The 18,443-nt window shown below is 41.2% G+C and overlaps 1 protein-coding gene across 1 annotated transcript in view; it reads right to left on the minus strand.

Annotated features, from left to right (window-relative positions):
* The window catches only part of LOC138526013 (uncharacterized), an 805,753-nt gene that overhangs the window by 619,883 nt on the left and 167,427 nt on the right, over positions 1–18,443 (minus strand). Inside the window, exon 8 of the mRNA XM_069636306.1 lies at positions 6,233–6,355. Within this exon, the coding sequence (XP_069492407.1) occupies positions 6,233–6,355 (123 nt within the window). The remainder of the gene's footprint in view (positions 1–6,232; positions 6,356–18,443) is intronic.

An 18,443-nucleotide genomic window follows, 5' to 3' on the forward strand; every position in this document is an offset into this window, starting at 1 on the left:
ATGCGCCGATGATTTCTTGCTTTTTGATTTGACCCTCAGAGGTCTGCAAAGACTAATCACAGTGTTTGCCGAATGTGCAGTTGCTAACTCCCTAAAGATCAACATCTCCAAAACCAAGATATTGATTATAGCTAGGCGCTGTGGCGGGACGTCTTTTTCCAGGTACTTGAACACTGAGGTTCTGGAGGCGGTAAGGAGTATTGCACATTTAGGTTTTCTCATTTTAAGCAACCATTGTAAGAGGCAACCATTTGATTGGTAATGCACAAGGCGACACTTATGGCCACACAGATACTGAGAATAAAATTGAAATACTGCAGATACTGACTGGACCCTCTGCTCAAAGTCTATGAAGGCAAAGTGGTGTCTAAACTCACTTATGGTATAGAAGTGATACAACCTTGGGATGTTGATTCTCTGCATAAAATTGAAAGATACATCTGGCGCAGAGTACCATAAGTGCTGAATGCGGTACCCACCGCTGCATTATATTTGGCTTGGGGATTAATTCACTGGCTTTTAGAGTCAAATGGAAGTATCTGCAGCTTCTTTACAGAATTTTAAATCCCCCTCCGGATGCTCTATATAACAATCTCGCAGAGGGAATATGTAGAGGGAAGGATTTGGAATTGAATGCATTTGTGGGGTTTCGCAGTACGATCTTGAGGGCATAGGGAGGTAAGTAGAAGATCTGCAGTCTACCCCAGTTGTGGTAAACAATGCCCTGCAGCAAGGAGACTGGATAGAAACAACAGAAATGTGTCATGGATATAGGTCCAGTAAACATTTACAGTTCGATCATAAATGATTGGGTCACTGGAGTTCCATCTTAATTTCTTTCCATGTTCTACAGAAAACGTGGAATTATGTAGAGTCAGATGGAACTTATTCACAGTGGGAGAAATAAACTGACCATGTAATTCAGGTCAGTCGGGGCACTGCAGGTTTTGTAATAACTTGGAAGAATTAGAAACTCTGAAGCATCTTATAATTCACTGGCCCTCATTAGTGTCCACCAGGGTGTTGGTATTTTAGAAATGTGTGCACTCGCAGTCATTAGTGGTAGTATTCTGTTTCTTTATCGTTAGCAGTGATTTGCTTTTTGAGAATTTATCAAAAAGCCTCCCTGCTGCAAAGCATCTGTAGGAAGCGCTAAAGAATGTGTGCAGAATATGCTGTGTGTTGTACTAACATGGGTACTAACATTTAGCATTAGGGACAATACATGTGGGAATTTGGGTGCTAGCAGGTAGTATAGGAGTGAATTGTGTGGGATAGATGTGTAAGCCACAGCCCCTGTGTGTACTAACAATGCAGCAGGGCCAGGAACATTGCTGACTGTTCATCACTAGTTTCAGAAAAATAATGCAATGTTGAAAGCTGAACAGCGGTGCTCGCAAGGCAGTGCATGCTGATGATAATAGGAAAAGGGCCTTCAAAATAAAGCGTGCATTGTGTGCAACAGGAAGAGAGAGGAAGGAGATGCAACATTATTGAGAGGTGGTGTGTTCCCGAACACTGTCCAAAGGTCGCTTAGCCTGGGCTGGAAAATTACACGAGAGGGAGTCAGGATGGTGCTGGAAAGTGCTTGAATGTTCAGGCACATGATGATGTTGGAAGTAACTTCATGAACGGGGCTGAAGATTTTGAGAGGTGGTGATAGGAGACATCAGAGGATAGGAGGAGAAAATGTAAAAATCCATAGGAGCCATATGAAAGGAGGTTGGGTTTGTTGGTAAGCTTTAAAGGGGAGAGAAAGGCAGAAGGTGGGGCTTTTTGGCTGCTTGGGAGTTAATTGATGGGAGAGAGAGCCGCCGGTGCTTTCTGTGGCTTGCTGGGTTCTTGCTGGGCCTTGGCGGTGAATCTTTTTGAAAGAGAGGTGCTGCTTCTGGGCTTGGAGGAATGAGGGGCAACGCTGCACAGCTGGTGTCTCTGGAGATTGGTGTAGCTCCAGAATGGAGTCCTTGGAAGGCTGTGTCGAACCAGGGGTAGTGCTGGCAGACAAGCTGATCATACCTGGCAGCAAAAGGGACCTGACGAGTCAATTGTAAACCGAAAAAGCAAAGTGCTGGTGTGAGTATAAACAGGGCAAGGATCAATTAATCCATTTGGGTCCCTTGTGTGGGGTTTTATGTAATGGGCAAATGTGTCAGACTGGACACAGAAGGCAGAACCTGTTTATCTCTTCTGGTACCAAGGGGCTAAGAAAGTTGCCAGGAACTAACGTATTAGTTGGGGGCTTCTTTTATGCAGATGGGATCATAATCACAATCTCCATAAACCATAATCTCACAAACTCTTAGTTTTGCCACTAACCCAGTGTTAGCTAAGAGCAGGGGAAAGTAAATCAGAATTGAAGCTATATCTATAATGCATTTGCTTTCCTTGTCAAAGGGTGTTTCAGGTTAAAGGGAGACCACTCATGTTTGAAGTTCTAAGCTGATCCAACGCGAAGCAGACAGAGTGTGTTTCCTGTTTTTCTCATGTGTTCAATGCAAATGTGTATCACCAGTGATCAATTAATATAAAGGTGCCCATCTAGAGGAGGAAAAACACAGTACAAAGTCTTCAGATGTCTAGCTACAATCCTAGGGAATAGACTGCTGCAAAAGACAAATGTGAGGATGTATCTAACACACCATGGGAGAAATGGCCATAATAATGGGAGAAGAGGGAACCCCCTTCTCGATCAAATATTTGAACAACTACTGGACAGAATAATACCAGACCCCTCCCAGAAATCAAGTCAATGCTTCATGCCCAAGTTATTTCATACATGGTCCAATTGCGTCCAGCGATTTTTGCTGTGTGCTGCGCAGACATTTGGACTTTTTCTCTATGTTGAAATGAACTGGAGTAGGCCAAAAAAAGCATTTTTTTTTTGTGCTTTCTTGACAACTTTTTCATTTTTTAACAAATCTTTCCTAACATTTCCAGTATAGGTGAGGACGGGGGAGTTAAGGGGTGGGGTGAAGCCTGTGACAAACGTTTTGTTTGCAAAATATCAGCCAAATCGTTATGCGAGTCAAAAAGTTATCAGCAATTCAATTTTTGGGTTTCCTATGGAACTTTATACTGACTGCTGCACTATGTACTTCAACAGATCATAAAGACGCTCGAGCAATCGAACAGGAGAATAGTACAAAGACTAACTTTACTGGGCTAATGCTGTTACAGCTTGCTAAAATTAGCAACAAACCATGGCAAAAGAAAATTCTCTTCCACAAATAACAGCCACCTGTTCCACTCCAACATGGGGCTTCATCAGGCAAGAATATCAGAGTATGTGCAAACAGTGTAATATATTTTGACTCCACTGTGAGCCTGCCGCACAGTGTGCCTGTGACGAAATTCATGCTTCATCAAAATAGGACCACGTAAGAAAAGAATAAGTCCAGAACGGCATACATCAGTGACCATTTGTAATGTTCTTAAAATGCCTATCTCGTGTTAGGCAACCAACACGGAGAAGATCACAAAGTCAATATAATCAATGTATTAGCACTTCACGTAGGGATATAAGCCACGCGGAGGACATCTGTCAATCTTCAATTATCATGCCAAAAAAGTGCACAGTGCATGAATAAAATAGACAATGATTGACTGTCAAAATATGGCAAGCATCAATCAAAGTGGAAAGAGGGAAATATTATAGAGAATAAAATCAATGAGAACTCAGCAAACCGGAATTGATAAGTAAACCTTGGCAAAATTAATGACATTGATACTACAGACAAATTCAAAATTGCATGATACACGAACAAACAAATGCAAAAACTCTGCAAACCAAGGTTAATTAGTAAACCTAAGCAACATATGCTGCAATGATATTGCAAACATCAATCGCCGAAATTCACCAACTTATGATTTCATTTAAAATGGCTAAGCCCAAGTGTGCAGATTCAAACTTTCAAGAAAAATCGAGCCCCAGTGGTCAAGACATCAAACTATTTGATGTTAATGATACAATACCAAGTATGTCAATCCCGACCTGGAAAGTGAAATGTGTTTCCATTAGTTGGTTAAACAAACATATAATTCATTATCTACATTGTGACCTTTAGGATACAATGTGTCAAAATGTAAAATCAATCTGGACTCGAATTGATGTAACTTCAGAATCTGATTGCCTTTTCTTACATATTCGGGTATGTGCCAGACCCAAAAAAGACAACTGATTGGGGTCACTCTGATATTTTTCTGCGAAATGTTTGGCCAATAGATAGCTCTCATGAATATTTTTAATCGCCTGATAATGCTGTAAAATACATACCTTCAAGGGACATTGGGTAGAACCTACGTAAGCTAAATCACATGGGCATACAATCAGATATGCCACAAAATTGGTTATACAAGTAATCTCATGCTTACTCTCACATGATTTGGCATAACGATATTCAAATTGTATGGTGCAAATTGCTAACTTGCACATTTTTCATTTACCACACTTTGGAATCATGCTAGGGGCAACTATGTTTTTTAGCGAAGGTGCTTTGGAAAATGTGAATGGATTGAATCACCTACTGAGTCAGCAATGTCCTTATCTAAGATAGGCCAATAGTTCTAGTATTTTTGCAGTTCAGGTAACAGAAAGCAGGGTGAAGGTTCAAAATAAACCATGAAACCAGGCTGCTGTGGTCACACCTTATTACTGCGCCAGAAAAATAAAAATTATGCTGGAGACTAAGTCCAATTGCTGTTGTGTGATGAGAAAGTTTAATTGATCTGCCCTATGGATTACACATGTTTCGGCAAGGTGCCTTTCTCAAATCAGGGCTTATCCAACTTTATTTCTCTTGATCATTACTGGAAGTGTAATAACAGGGATCAATCCCAACTGCAAATATCATTGCCGCGTCCCGCGTTCAAGCGAAGTGTTGCTGTGGTCCCTACTTGTTGCCCCAAGTGGTAATGATCAAGAGAAATAAAGTTGGATAAGCCCTGATTTGAGAAAGGCACCTTGCCGAAACACGTGTAATCCATAGGGCAGATCAATTAAACTTTCTTATCACACAACAGCAATTGGACTTAGTCTCCAGCATAATTTTTATTTTTCTGGCGCAGTAATAAGGTGTGACCACAGCAGCCTGGTTTCCTAACTAAAGAAACGGAGTTGAGGAACTCGAAGTCTCCATTCTATGGCACACCAATGCGACAGTGCACATTTTTGCGTTTAATCAGGTCGCGGGGGTTCTAAGTGATATCAACCCAAAAGTTCCTTCAAAATTTGTCTAAATAAACCATACTGGCTTGTGTGTGTCTTTCCCCAATGGTCATTAACTATCCTTTTTTTTAAATAAAAAAAAAATCATCATTGCCCTATAGTGCTTCTCATTCATTGGAGAGCTTTAAAAGGTACATTCAAATGTTACATTACCCACACGCCTAATCCATGGCCCTAATCACCCAAAAATTGGGTGGTTCCAGCCAATCTAAATTACCTGTATGTTTGCGTTATTCAGAATTAGAACAAAGGGCCCCATCACAAGTACAGTGGTACGGGAAAAAATGGCAAAATGGCAGTAAGGGAATTACTTCCACTTTACCGTCACTTTCTACACTACCATCCACCGAGTTTGGTGGCAAAGTGGAGAATTCACCTCCATCATGTAGCTCAAAAAATAGGGTCATGTACCATGGCAGAATTACTGCTCATGGACAAACCCAGTGGATTCCTACAGACTCCAAAAACAGAGATTAACACTGCCTAACCATCACGTGTAGACCCGGGGCAAATCCATGTGACTGAGTTGCAGTAACTGTAAATGAGTTTGCCGATAACGCGGCAGAATTTATGCAGAATTATCGCCAAACTAGTAACGGTGTCCTAAACCCCGAAGCACCTAGTTTTTTGTCGCCGTTTCTGTTCAAGGACTTTGTATTGTGCTGATGGATCATAGGGACGCCTTTCTCCCTCAACGTGTCCTGTCAGGCCCGCTCGCTTATTCGGAAGCTTGCAGATGATCATAATAAGATCCCTTTAAAATGGTTGGCTTTTGGTGGGAGACTTATAATTAGGGAAGTACATGTTGCTTTTAATCTGCATTATTGTGGAACTCGCCGACATTCTATGGCATAGAGGAATGCAAGGTGATCACATGTGAAGATTCAACTCATTTTTTCTTCTTGGATATAGGAGACATGTGCGCTCTGAGGCCTATGGGCGTGTAGCGCTCTACAAGAACTGACAATAAATAAATAAATAAATAAATCGAAGCACTCTGGCACTTACCGCAACATCCTCCTTGACGTTGTGCAAAGGCATGGTGCTGCACATTTTCAACAGGATCTTTATCACTGCGTCTTTGTTTTCACTAAATGCAAAAATGGCTCCCATGCACCTGTAAAGGAAGGTCTATATGTGGGAGGACAAGACGAAGGCTGGGGTTAGTGTGAGGAAAGAGAGAGCGTTTGTGTGAGATATATGTACACCTAAAAAGTAATCGATAAATATCAGTCTCATCACACAAGCAATGATAAAAGGCTGCACAGTAATCACTGCCAGATAGGGCATCACTATAACTCAAATGGCATTGTTAGTTCTAATTTGTGTTCCTTTGCAATCTTTTTTATTCCCAATGTCTATTGGATTGCAGCCCACCTGCCAACCAATATGTGAAAATGATATGCACCGTGAGTGAAGAAGGGATTTTGACCCATCTCGGTGCCCCAGCATTTTATCCTTTTGTGGATGCGTTGTCATTTTCCACTGTCTTTCCACTACACGCCCTCTGTGTCAGAGTATCTATTTGTTTGCACCTCCATATGGCATCTTTCACTGACTTTAAACACCTTCTCTTACTTGCACAATTTTATTCTTCTTGATCATGATATGATAGTTGATATGGGTATCTAGTCAATTCATCTAAAACCATTCCATCTAATACCATTCCATCGAAATGTTTCCATCTAAATAATATGTCCATCTAATGCATGTTTTTGGGGGGGGGGGTAAGGGTTAATTTTTGTTCAGGTGTATTCTAAAGGGTAAAAAAAGAAAAAAATGCATTAGATGGAAATTGTTTGGAACAATTTCAATGGAATGGCATTAGATGCAATGGTTTTAGATGAAATGACCACAAACCTTTGATATGATATGGCATTTATAATGCGCCTCCATACAAGAGTTTCAGGGAGCGAGCAGGCTTTTCCTGTGACCATAGATCTTTCTGAGCTTGGATTCTGAAAATAAACCCCAAAAGAGGTCTACCTCTGATAATACCTAGACTTACTGTTCACTCTTCTCGAGATAATATCCTGTCGAACCAAGACCTTTTTTTCCTTATAATACCTCTATTCTTCCAGAGCTTGAATTCTATCAATTCTCAGAGCTCTCAACTTGTCCGAGCTTAGAACTGGGCTGGGTTCTGAGGCGAGCTCCAAGTTGGGCTATGGACGAGACTAGTGGCTGAGCAGTTCTCTGGAGCGGGATTTTGGGCGGACCTCAACACTGGACTCTGTGCTGACCTACAACAAGAGTTTGGGCTGGGCTCCTCTCTGGTTAGGACATTGTGCTGGGCTGGGATTGGATGTACTCCTGTTTGGGCTTGACTGGACTTGACACATCCAGCACTCACTTGAATGGCACTTTTGAAACTGTGCCCCCAGTTATGGGTGTATTACCATGTACTGAATATTTAATAAGTAGGTGCTTTGTGTGTTATGGAAAAACATCTCCTTACTAGGTTTTCCAAACCAGTGTGCCTGGTGATACCTTCTAAAGCATGTCCAATCTCATTCAGTACCTACATGAAGCTTCAATGGGTACTTCTGAGTTTGGGCTCTGATTGCTTTCGAAAAGGAGCCTTTGTTTTTAAGGTTAGTGTTAAGTAAGGAGAGGACTAAATAGTCCAATACTTGAGGTTTTGTCATTGTGGAATCCCGCTGGTGTTCCACCCCTCCAACCCAAACCACAGTGTGTAGAGATACCCCAATATACGGCAAAGACTTATGCTGGATTTAGGAATGCCATTCAAAAGGGAGATCAATTGGGAATAAGCCCAAGTACAGCCCCAGGTAATGTTATGACAATTGAAAAACTAAGAATGAGAAATTGACTTACTGATCTGAAGACTAAAAGACTGAATAGCAAAGATTTATAACCCCCTATTGGTTAGGGGAGATACATTACTATATATTGTGGAGCGTGTGTAGTGTTTCGTAGAGTGAGGATTCTACAGATCCCAGAATCATTCACTCAGAATTTTAGTTTCTGGAGAGTGTCTGTTTACAATTGCCTTCACCGCCCTCCCTCCCAAAAGAGGGTAAGTGGGTGTATGTTTTCACAGTCCCCTCCCACATATAGCATCTCCTCAAAGCTTTATTTTCATTGCTAGAAGGTAAGGGCAGACCTCTCTAGAAGGAAGCACTTGCTTTATTTATTTTTTTTTTTATTAATTACAGAGCTCCATGCAACGCTGTGATATTTAGTACAACTTAGGAGGGACTATCCACTTTCTCAATTCCATAAAAGCAATGGTGCCACTCGGATGTAAGAGGTGATCATTTTCAGTTATTTAGGTAATCACTGGTGGACAGTGAGTGTTGCTATATTTCATATCAAGTTTCCCGGTAGAGTGTTCTCCTTAGTTGTATTGAGGTATTTCCTCCTAAGAAGAGCGGTTAGTCCGGCCTATTGAGAGAAAATAAGCAGGGTTTTAAGGTGGGATCTCCTCTTCTGCAAATCAGCCCCTTTTGCACTACAGGAGCATGTTACAGCATAGAACCCCTATTTGCACAGTGTTAAAAAAAACAGGAAAATGAAGAACACTGAGAATTAAGAGGTAAAAACAACTTTTAATGAAAATAAGTAAGGTAAAAGGGAATACAGAAAACACATCCCAACACATTCCAACTTTAATGTTTAATTTAAAAAAAATCATAAAATATATCAAAACAAAAAGGAAAAGATCCTAGCTAGGATCCTTATCGTTCAGAGCAGGTGAGGAGGATAGAGGAGTGTGGAAGTGGTGGGAAACGGGGGCTTCCGTCATTTGTAAAGTATACCTTCAAAGCTGGAAAAAGAATAAGTGCAAATAAGGGGGTGATTGGTTTAGCTGGGGTGATATGGGAGATATCAATTGACCTTCTAAACTATTAAGAAATCGAAAACACATTTTAAATGAATACATATATTTGCATGGAATTTCCTTGTAAGAAAATAATGTAGGTATTTTTACTTTCTTCGTTTAAAATGTCCTTATTGTTGCTGTTATATTACTTTCACTGTTCAACGAAGCATTTTTGCCTCTACATTAGTACACCTTCATTTCAGCCCCAGGATGTTTTAATGTACCACCCTACTGTTGGAGATGCGTCTACAAGCAATTTAAACGATGCACAGGGGCCATCATCATTTTGCCTATTTGTCTACAGAACAGCTGAGGCTGGGGGTAGCAGCTCTGTAGTAGGATGTAATGGCTTGATGACATTGTGCCTCATTACAAGTTTGCAGGTCCGGTAACAAAGGTACCGTTAAGCTTGCCGGTACCGTTGTTACCGGACCAGCAAACTACGACGTCTTCTCGCGGGTGTCTTCCCACCCGCAGGTCTGAGCTGGCAGGTGTACGGGCCTCCCCTTTCCCATTGAGTCCAATGGGACTCAAGTGGGAATGGGGAGTAATAATTATCAGCACCCAGCAATGGGGATTTACCAGGTCCGCCTGAGCTTTAATGCCCCGGTAAATCCCCATTGCCGGGTGCCGGTAAATTCATGACTCCGATGGCAGCCGTGTCGGTATTTACCGCCATGGCTACCGCCAGAATCATAATGAGGCCCATTGTCTGAGCACAGATGAAAGAATCCACACGTGTATCATTTTCAAAACGTGTGCATGTCCATGAATGGAGTCCAGTGCCTGCCTATTTAGTTAACAAATGAATGTATTTTCCACTCAGAAGGTAGTCCATTATACCTGTGGGGTAAGTTTTCATTTTAGAAATGTTGTTTGAAGTGGGTTATCTAAAATCCTCAGATGAAAGATGGAAACACATTTTTTAGTATTCTTAATAGAACACAGACACATACTCATGCTGACGTGTCATTCAGACATTTAAAAATCTTATGTGATCTTGTGTTTTGCCCCTCTCCTGGATATATGCAGATTACACCCAGAAGCCCTGAGTGTCCTGAGGGCACTTTGTCTTTACTGACAAAATATGCACTAAAAACCTGCAAGTACTTTAAATGACGATACTGGCTAAGATTTGACTTGGAGACCTCCAGGGCCCCGGTGCACTTTTGAGACACCTATATATAAAAAATGTTTTTTAAAAGAAATGTAATAGGCCATAATGAAGCAGTTTGCTTTGTGAAGACTGTGGGGGAAAGAATGTGGGGAATGAGTGGCTCTGCAGTTAAATGTGTCGAGGGGGGGGGGCGCCTCTTAAAACTCACCAAACAATTACAAAAGTAGTCAAAAACGAGTGTACGCCGGTGCAAGAAGTAACACAGTTTTATTCAGGGCCCCAGTCGCAGCTGGGACAGCAAATTCAAATAAACCGTGGAACAGAACTGCATGTAAAGGCGCTGTCAAAGGAACGCCCCTAAAGTTAAACTTTTGTACAAAGCAAAGTAATTAGCATTTGCTATCGTGCGACAGGAAAAAATCTCCCCACACAGAACTGAATGGACTTCGCACTTTGAACCCTTATAGAAAAACATTCATTGCAATAAACTCTTGGGTCCACAAACTTGCCCACACAACCCTCAATTACATCTTGTGCTGTCACAATCCACCCCTAATTCCCACAGCACAAAATTAGTCATTGAAACATTTCAGGCGACCAGCAGAACTTTAATAAACTGCCCTGGTTGCCTCTGATTCCCATGTAAATGGCTGCCCACCATAACACCACAAGAGCCTTGAACCACGGACATACTGCTGCACAAATGTTGCATAAAGGACACTCTAACCCTTTTGCCAGGGAAAATGTTCAATGGGGTGATTTGAAACCACTGTGGTTCTTTTCGGCTCCATTAGGAAATCGCATTTCATAAATGATTTTGAATTATAAAATGGTCATGTTTCGCTTATTCGTTGGCGGAACCTGTGAGCTCTAATCTATGACCTTGAAAAATAACAACCAATGAGTACTTCTTTCAGCACTGGCTTATGATCGCAGACTCTGCACTAAACCACCCGCCACAGCGGTCTTTGCCGCATCTAAAATGCTAACACACATGTTCTGCCAAAGAAAGCTTTTAAGGCCTATTTACCACGTTTCGTTCTACCACTAAGTGTGAATATAATAACCTGTGTCTCAGTGTTTATGGATTAGTTTTATTATTTCAGTAGCATCAGAAAAGAGCCCCCTCCCCTTTTACAGTGCTACTCTCGCAGCTGATAAGTGCGTTCCTTCCTACCGTGCTGAACCTGCAGTTTTATTACTGTCAGGCTGGCATATCTTGCATATGGTTTTGTCCGCAGTAGCTATTGAACCCCCACAATCCCCCACAGATGCAGCCCTCGAAACTGAATGTAAACAGCTAAGCTGGATGCAACCCCAAGGGAAAGGGGCAAATGGAACAAAATAATAAAGGTCAGGTCTGGAATCACTTGCTGAACTCTCAACCTATTAAGGAAAATAGAAATAACAATTTTGTAACACTAACCTTTTCTTCTAACTTTTCACTCTTCTTATCATCTCACACCATTAATAAATGAAATCACCATACCTGACTCTCCTATTCTGATTGCCTAGAGGAGTTTTCTATATTGGAGGTAGTAACAGGAAATAAGTCTCTTACTGCTATGCTTGATGTAGCAGATGACTTCTCCTTTCCCTTAAGATTCCTCCAGAAATAAGAAACCTAATTTATAGGAGTTTATTTTAAAAAAAAATGTTTATTGGAATAATCAGTTTAATCTTCACCTGAAGACAGCACTCCTTTGTAATTCTCTTCCATTCTTTTACACGAAGAAAATCCTTTTTAAAATGTATTTTACTATTAGTTCACGCTTCTGCGCGTGCGCGCTGAGAGATTTAAGGAAGGCTCATCAAGTTAATAATAAATCCTTTTCTGCGCATGCACGTACAAGTTCTGATTCAATTCTTACTGCGCATGCTCTTCACAAGCTTCAGACAGTCTTTTCTCTGCGCACGCGCTTATAAAATATAGTACGCGACGGATTAAATACATGGAAATGCTTCCATTACAATCCGCAACTGTTTTTAGTCATAAGTGGAAGCACCTTACTAGTCCCACGCCTTCCATGTAAACATGTTATATTAATAAACAAACGAAACGAAATAACGCGCACACAAAGCAAACTTCCCTTAACACACTGACACTTGCGCAGTCAGTGTAAGACTTCTACCGGCGAAATGAGTACTCGTATAATGAGTTCGCAGAAAAGGCTCGAGCCCGAACCGTACACTAAGCGAAAAGCGTCTCTGTAATCAGCTGCTCTGAAGGAGTTGTGGTCACCTAGAAACAGGACATGCAGATTCTCTGTCTCTCAACGGATTTAAATGAAGAAAGGAAATTTAAACAAATCTTCTTCTCTTTAGTAAAAATGAATATACTAAGCTCCAGTATAAATAATAATGTTAACCAAACTGAAGCTTTCTTAACCAAAGTTTCTTAACCTTTTAAAAATGAAAACTATTTACTTATTATAAAAATGGATTGCAAGTACTTAGTTTCTAATTGAAGTTAAAACAATTTAGCTTTCTTTTCCTTTTGGATCTCCTGACTTCTTCCTGTAATTCCTATATCCAAGATAAACTGTAAAGGCCCAATCTAGATTGAAGTTCACTGGAGCTCTTGACAAAGGTCCCATCAGCTGGGCTGCTGACAATGAAAGGCAGTTTAGAATGTTTGGATTCTGCCTTTCATTCACTCCCATCCAATAAGAGAGACGGCTGAGAACCTCCATCTTGGCCAGGGAAACTCTCAACACTCTGAACAATAAAGTTAAGGCCCAACCAATTACATAGGGGAACATTCATTCTTGCAACACTCATTCAACCTGTCTAGCAAAACCTGACAGTATTCCCCCCTTAACGTCCTGCCCCAGGGCTAGCCTTTAATGGATATTTCTTATGAAATCTTGCCACCAGAAGTGGAGCATGCACATCACATTCATCTTCCCATGTACGCTCCTCAGGTCCAAAACCTTCCCAATCGATAAGATACTGCAACCTTCCTCTAACCCTTCTTGAGTCAACAATTCTTCTCACCACAAATTCCTCTGAAGAATCCTCCAAAATCACCGGAGGAGGAGGCAACAACAATCTGGTTCCCTGATTTGCAGGCTTCAAAAGCCTAGTATGAAAAGTGGGATGTACCTTCAAATTACTAGGTAAATGCAATCGGACAGCCACCAGATTAATCACCTTCTCCACCTCAAATGGACCAACAAAACGAGGACTACATTTCTTTCTTTCCTTGATCCTTAAGTGTTTTGTTGAGAGCCACACCAAATCTCCCACTTTAAACTCCGGACTAGACTTTCTTTTCCGATTGGTCAAATTTCTTATATTTCAACTTATTATACAACAGCACCTTTTTTGCTTTTTCCAATTTGTCTTTCATTACTTGCAAATGAACCTCTATTCCAGGATTCTCAGATACCTCAGATAAATCATAACTCAAAAAGTGTGGATGGAAACCTCTCCCTAAATAAAACAGAGTCACGGAAGTGGAATCTTTAGCACAATTATTATAAGCAAATTCTGCTAACCAGATCAAATCTACCCATTCTTCTCCCGCTTGCAAATAACATCTGAGATGTTTCTCCAGTTCCTGGTTAACCCTCTCAACTTGCCCATTAGTCTCGGGATGACAACCTGAAGTTAAACTCGCCTCCAACCCCAGTCTCCTGCAAAAAGCTCGTAAAAATTTCGAAACAAATTGAGATCCTCTGTCTGAGATGACCTGACTGGGAAGACCATGTAACCTGACAATTCCCTGCAAGAAAATACATGCCGACAATCCGCAGTAACCTCTCCCTCAATTGGAATAAAATGGGCTTCCTTTGAGAACAAATCGACCACCACCAAGATAGACGTGCATCTTTAGGAAGGTCTGAAATAAAGTCCAAAGAAATCGTGTGCCAGGGGCGCGGAGGAACTGGTAAGGGAACCAACAAACCAGACGGTTTTCCTACCAGACTCTTTGCTCGAGCACAAACTGCACAAGTCTTCACACAGTTTAAGGTAACTTGTCTAATCTTCTCCCACCAAAAATTCCTCCTTACCAGCTCAAGCGTCTTTCGGAAACCTGGATGCCCGGAGAAAACCGATTCATGGCAATCTCTCAACACCTTCTCTCTCAATTCCACTGTGGGAAGGTAAAGTTTGTCTTCGAAATAAGGTAAACCTTTTCTTATACAACGAACTGGATCTAACCACCCCACTTCTCCATTTGAATTAAAGACATAGATTTGCGAACTTCCTCCTAAACTCCACCACACTCTTGTATTCCAGCCGAAATAAAACGCTCCGGCTCTATCACAGGTACTTGTTCGCTCACTGACTTGATTTCACTCCCTGGGAACTGGCGAGACAATTCGCTTTACCATTTCATTTACCTGGCATGAACTTTACCACAAAGTCTTAGTCGGCAAAAAACAAAGACCATCTTAGCTGTCTCGGTGTCAGGCTTGATGTCCAATTAAATTAATTGTTGGTCCGGGGAAGCTGCTGAGCCCCCATAATCCCCCATGAATGCTTCCTTCTCAAGTGATATTACAAACAGTTAAGTTGACAGCACCTTTAAGGGAAAAGGGGAAATGGGATAAAATAATAAATACACCAGGTCTGCGTCTGCTTGGTATGTGTTTTACCGTTTTACCTAAGAGGGAAAAGTTGGATAACATTTAATAATCACTAACCTTCAATTCAGGTGTTCTCCCATAAACTTCATTAAAGAAATTATAATAAACACCATAGCTGGTCCTCCTCTACTAGAGCCTAGAGAGGTATTTACATGCAGAACTCCTTAGATGATGATGGCTGCAGGAACTGCCAGAAACAGATTAAGTTCCTTGGTTGCAGTCTATAAACTTTGCCATCAACAATTTGAGTTCCTTTTAAAAATTTGTTTTCAATATGTCTTCTTCACCATTGCTTTTTATAAAGTTAACTGTAAAGTTTCATGAAAACTAATCCATGTTAAGTTATCCAAACTTTTCAATTGGATTCAGAATTGCATGTGGGTGAAGCAAGAAATGTCTCTTTTCACTTTAACGGTATGTAAACTTGTGCTGCACCCATGCTAAGATGAATAGTGTCTTAATTAATACAAACACAAATCAAGCTTTGAAAAAACTGTCACACCCTGGACCTGATTTAAAATTTCAGAAATGAGCGGGAGCGGATACCGGTTCTTGACTGTCACCCTATTCACTGCTCTGTAGTCAATGCAAGTTCTTAAAGAGCCATCAGGTTTCGGCACAAAAAACAGAGGAGATGCCGCAGGAGACAGAGTGGCGGATAAACCCCTTCGCCAGATTTTCTGCCAAGTATTCCTTTAGATAGTCATTCTCTTTCTCTGTAAGAGCATAAACACGGCTACTAGGCAACAAGGCCCCAGGTTCTAGATCAATTCGGCAATCAAATTCTCTATGCAGGGGTAAACCACCAGCTACCTTCTCATCAAAGACATCCTTAAAATCTTGATAACATTGTGGAAGATGCCCCAACGTAGCTCCAACATGATGACCTATTGAACCAATTTCTGCCAAAAAGGAAGCCACCAACCCTACTTGTTTACCATTCTCCCCCAGCTCGAACCCTGTGAAGCAATGCTCCAAACAGAAACTAGATTTTAACTCCACAATTCGACCTCCCCAATCTATTCTAGGGTTGTGCAATGTAAGCCAAGGCATTCCTAATATGATCTTCAAAAGCGGAGCATCAATTAAATCAAATGAAATCACTTCCCTATGACCTGCAGCTAATTCCATAACCAGAGCACAAGTCTCATGTGTAATAGGACCTGATGAGAGAGAAGTTCCATCAACCGCCCTGACCTGTTCAATCTCACTCTTCAAAACCACTGGGATTCCCAAAGCCTCAGCAACCCCCCAGTCCATAAAATTCCCTGTGGCCCCTGAATCCAAAGCCACTGGACATGTCCCTTTAACTTCATCATTTAAAAACAAAGATACGTTCACTGTGATATGTGGTACAGCTGCCTGTGTGGTATTAGCAATCTGTTGCATCTTGCCCAACGTTGTAGAAGACCTCTTTGGAGTAAAAGGACAGTTCCCTAAAAAATGGCCACTTCTACCACAGTACAAACACAAATTATTCTCTCACCTTCTAGCTCTTTCCTCCTTAGTTAACGGAGCCCTGACTCTAGACTGTTGATCACTACCCTTCAATCTAACTTCTCGGTTGGCAACTTCCAACCTTGGTCGATCCCCCTTGTAAGGTACTCTTACTTCCCTCTGAGCACTCTGATGCCGCTCTATCCTCCTTTCATTTAAGCAGAAATCCAATTGCATCACCAAATCAATCAAAGCGTCCCAGGAAATTGGGACGCTGCACTATATTTGACAAAGCATCTTTTAGCTCCTCCCTCAATCCTCTATAAAAGAGTGAATATCTCTTCTCTTCAGGCCATTTGCTCTCTAACACCAAAGTTCTAAACTGAGTAATGTAGGTAATCAAATCTTTATTTCCCTGGCGCAAGTCTAACAACTCCCCATCAACCTCCAATGAGACCTGCCTCTTATCGAACATTTTCCTAAACTCTTCCAGGAAAAGTGAAAAATTTCTCAAAGCAGCACTTTTCTGCCTTACCAATAACCCAGCCCAGGTATATGCTTCGCCTGAAAAATAAGACATCATGAAAGTGACTTTGGAAGCGTCAGTAGGGAACAATTCAGGCCTACTCAAAAAATGTAACTCACACTGAGTCAAAAATACCTGAAACTTCCTTGACTCCCATAGGAAACGTTCTGGCGCTGCCAACAGAACTGGCATTACCAAAGACCTAAGACCTCCCTCCGCTCCCATACCTCCACTTGAAACTCGCTGTTGCTCCTCACCTTCCCGGGCTAGCTCAGGAGGAGACCCTGCTCCCAGAGAAGCGTCATCCGCTCTTCCTTCACCCACCCCCTGAATCTGATTAACTCTCTCACAAAGCTCATCTACCCTTTTTCCTAAATTCATGTTTTCCTTATGAGCCATCCTCAATTCCTCCTGTAACTTCCTAATCAGAGAACCTAACGCCTCCATGGATGACTTGGGGTTCATGACAGCTTGTACACACTTTTTTTTTTGATGGCCTTTCATACTGTCAGGCTTGCATATCTTGCATATGGTTTTGTCCGCGGAAGCTGCTGAACCCCCACAAACCCCCGGAGATGCACCCATCTAAACTGAATGTAAACAGCTAAGCTGGATGCAACCCCAAGGGAAAGGGGAAAATGGGACAAAATAATAAAGGTCAGGTCTGGAAACACTTGCTGAACTCACAACCTATTAAGGAAAAAAGAAATAACAAATTTGTAACACTAACCTTTTCTTCTAACTTATCACTCTTCTTATCATTTCACACCATTAATAAATTAAATCACCATACCTGACTCTCCTCTTCTGATTGCCTAGAGGAGTTTTCTATATTGGAGGTAGTAACAAGAAATAAGTCTCTTACTGCTGTGCTTGAACTCCATGTAGCAGATGACTTCTCCTTTCACTTAAGATTCCTCCAGAAATAAGAAACCTGATTTATAGGAGTTTATTTTTTAAACATTTTTTATTGGAATAATCAGTTTAATCTTCACCTCAGGACTGCACTCCTTTGTAATTCTCTTCCGTTCTTTTACACGAAGAAAATCCTTTTTAAAATGTATTTTACTATTAGTTCACACTTCTGCGCATGCGCGCTGAGAGATTTAAGGAAGGCTCGTCATGTTAATAATAAATCCTCTTCTGCGCATGCGCGTAAAGGTTCCGATCCAATTCTTACTGCGCATGCTCTTCACAAGCTTCAGACAGTCTTTTCTCTGCGCACGCGCATATAAAGTATAGTACGCAACAGATTAAATACATGGAAATGCTTCCATTACAGTCCGCAACTGTTTTTAGTCATAAGTGGAAGCACCTAACTAGTCCCACGCCTTCCATGTAAACATGTTATATTAATAAACAAACGAAACGAAATAACGCGCACACAAAGCAAACTTCCCTTAACACACTGACACTTGCGCAGTCAGTGTAAGACTTCTACCGGCGAAATGAGTACTCGTATAATGAGTTCGCAGAAAAGGCTCGAGCCCGAACCGTACACTAAGGGAAAAGCGTCTCTGTAATAAGCTGCTCTGAAGGGGTTACAGTCACCTAGCAACAGCACAAGCAGATTCTTTCTCTCTCAACGGATTTAAATGAAGAAAGGAAATTTAAACAAATCTTCTTCTATTTAGTAAAAATGAATATACTAAGATCCAGTATAAAGAATAATGTTAACCAAACTGAAGCTTTCTTAA

The sequence above is a fragment of the Ambystoma mexicanum genome, chromosome 7p (genome assembly GCF_040938575.1).
Source record: "Ambystoma mexicanum isolate Mex_15411 chromosome 7p, UKY_AmexF1_1, whole genome shotgun sequence".
NCBI lineage: Eukaryota > Metazoa > Chordata > Amphibia > Caudata > Ambystomatidae > Ambystoma > Ambystoma mexicanum.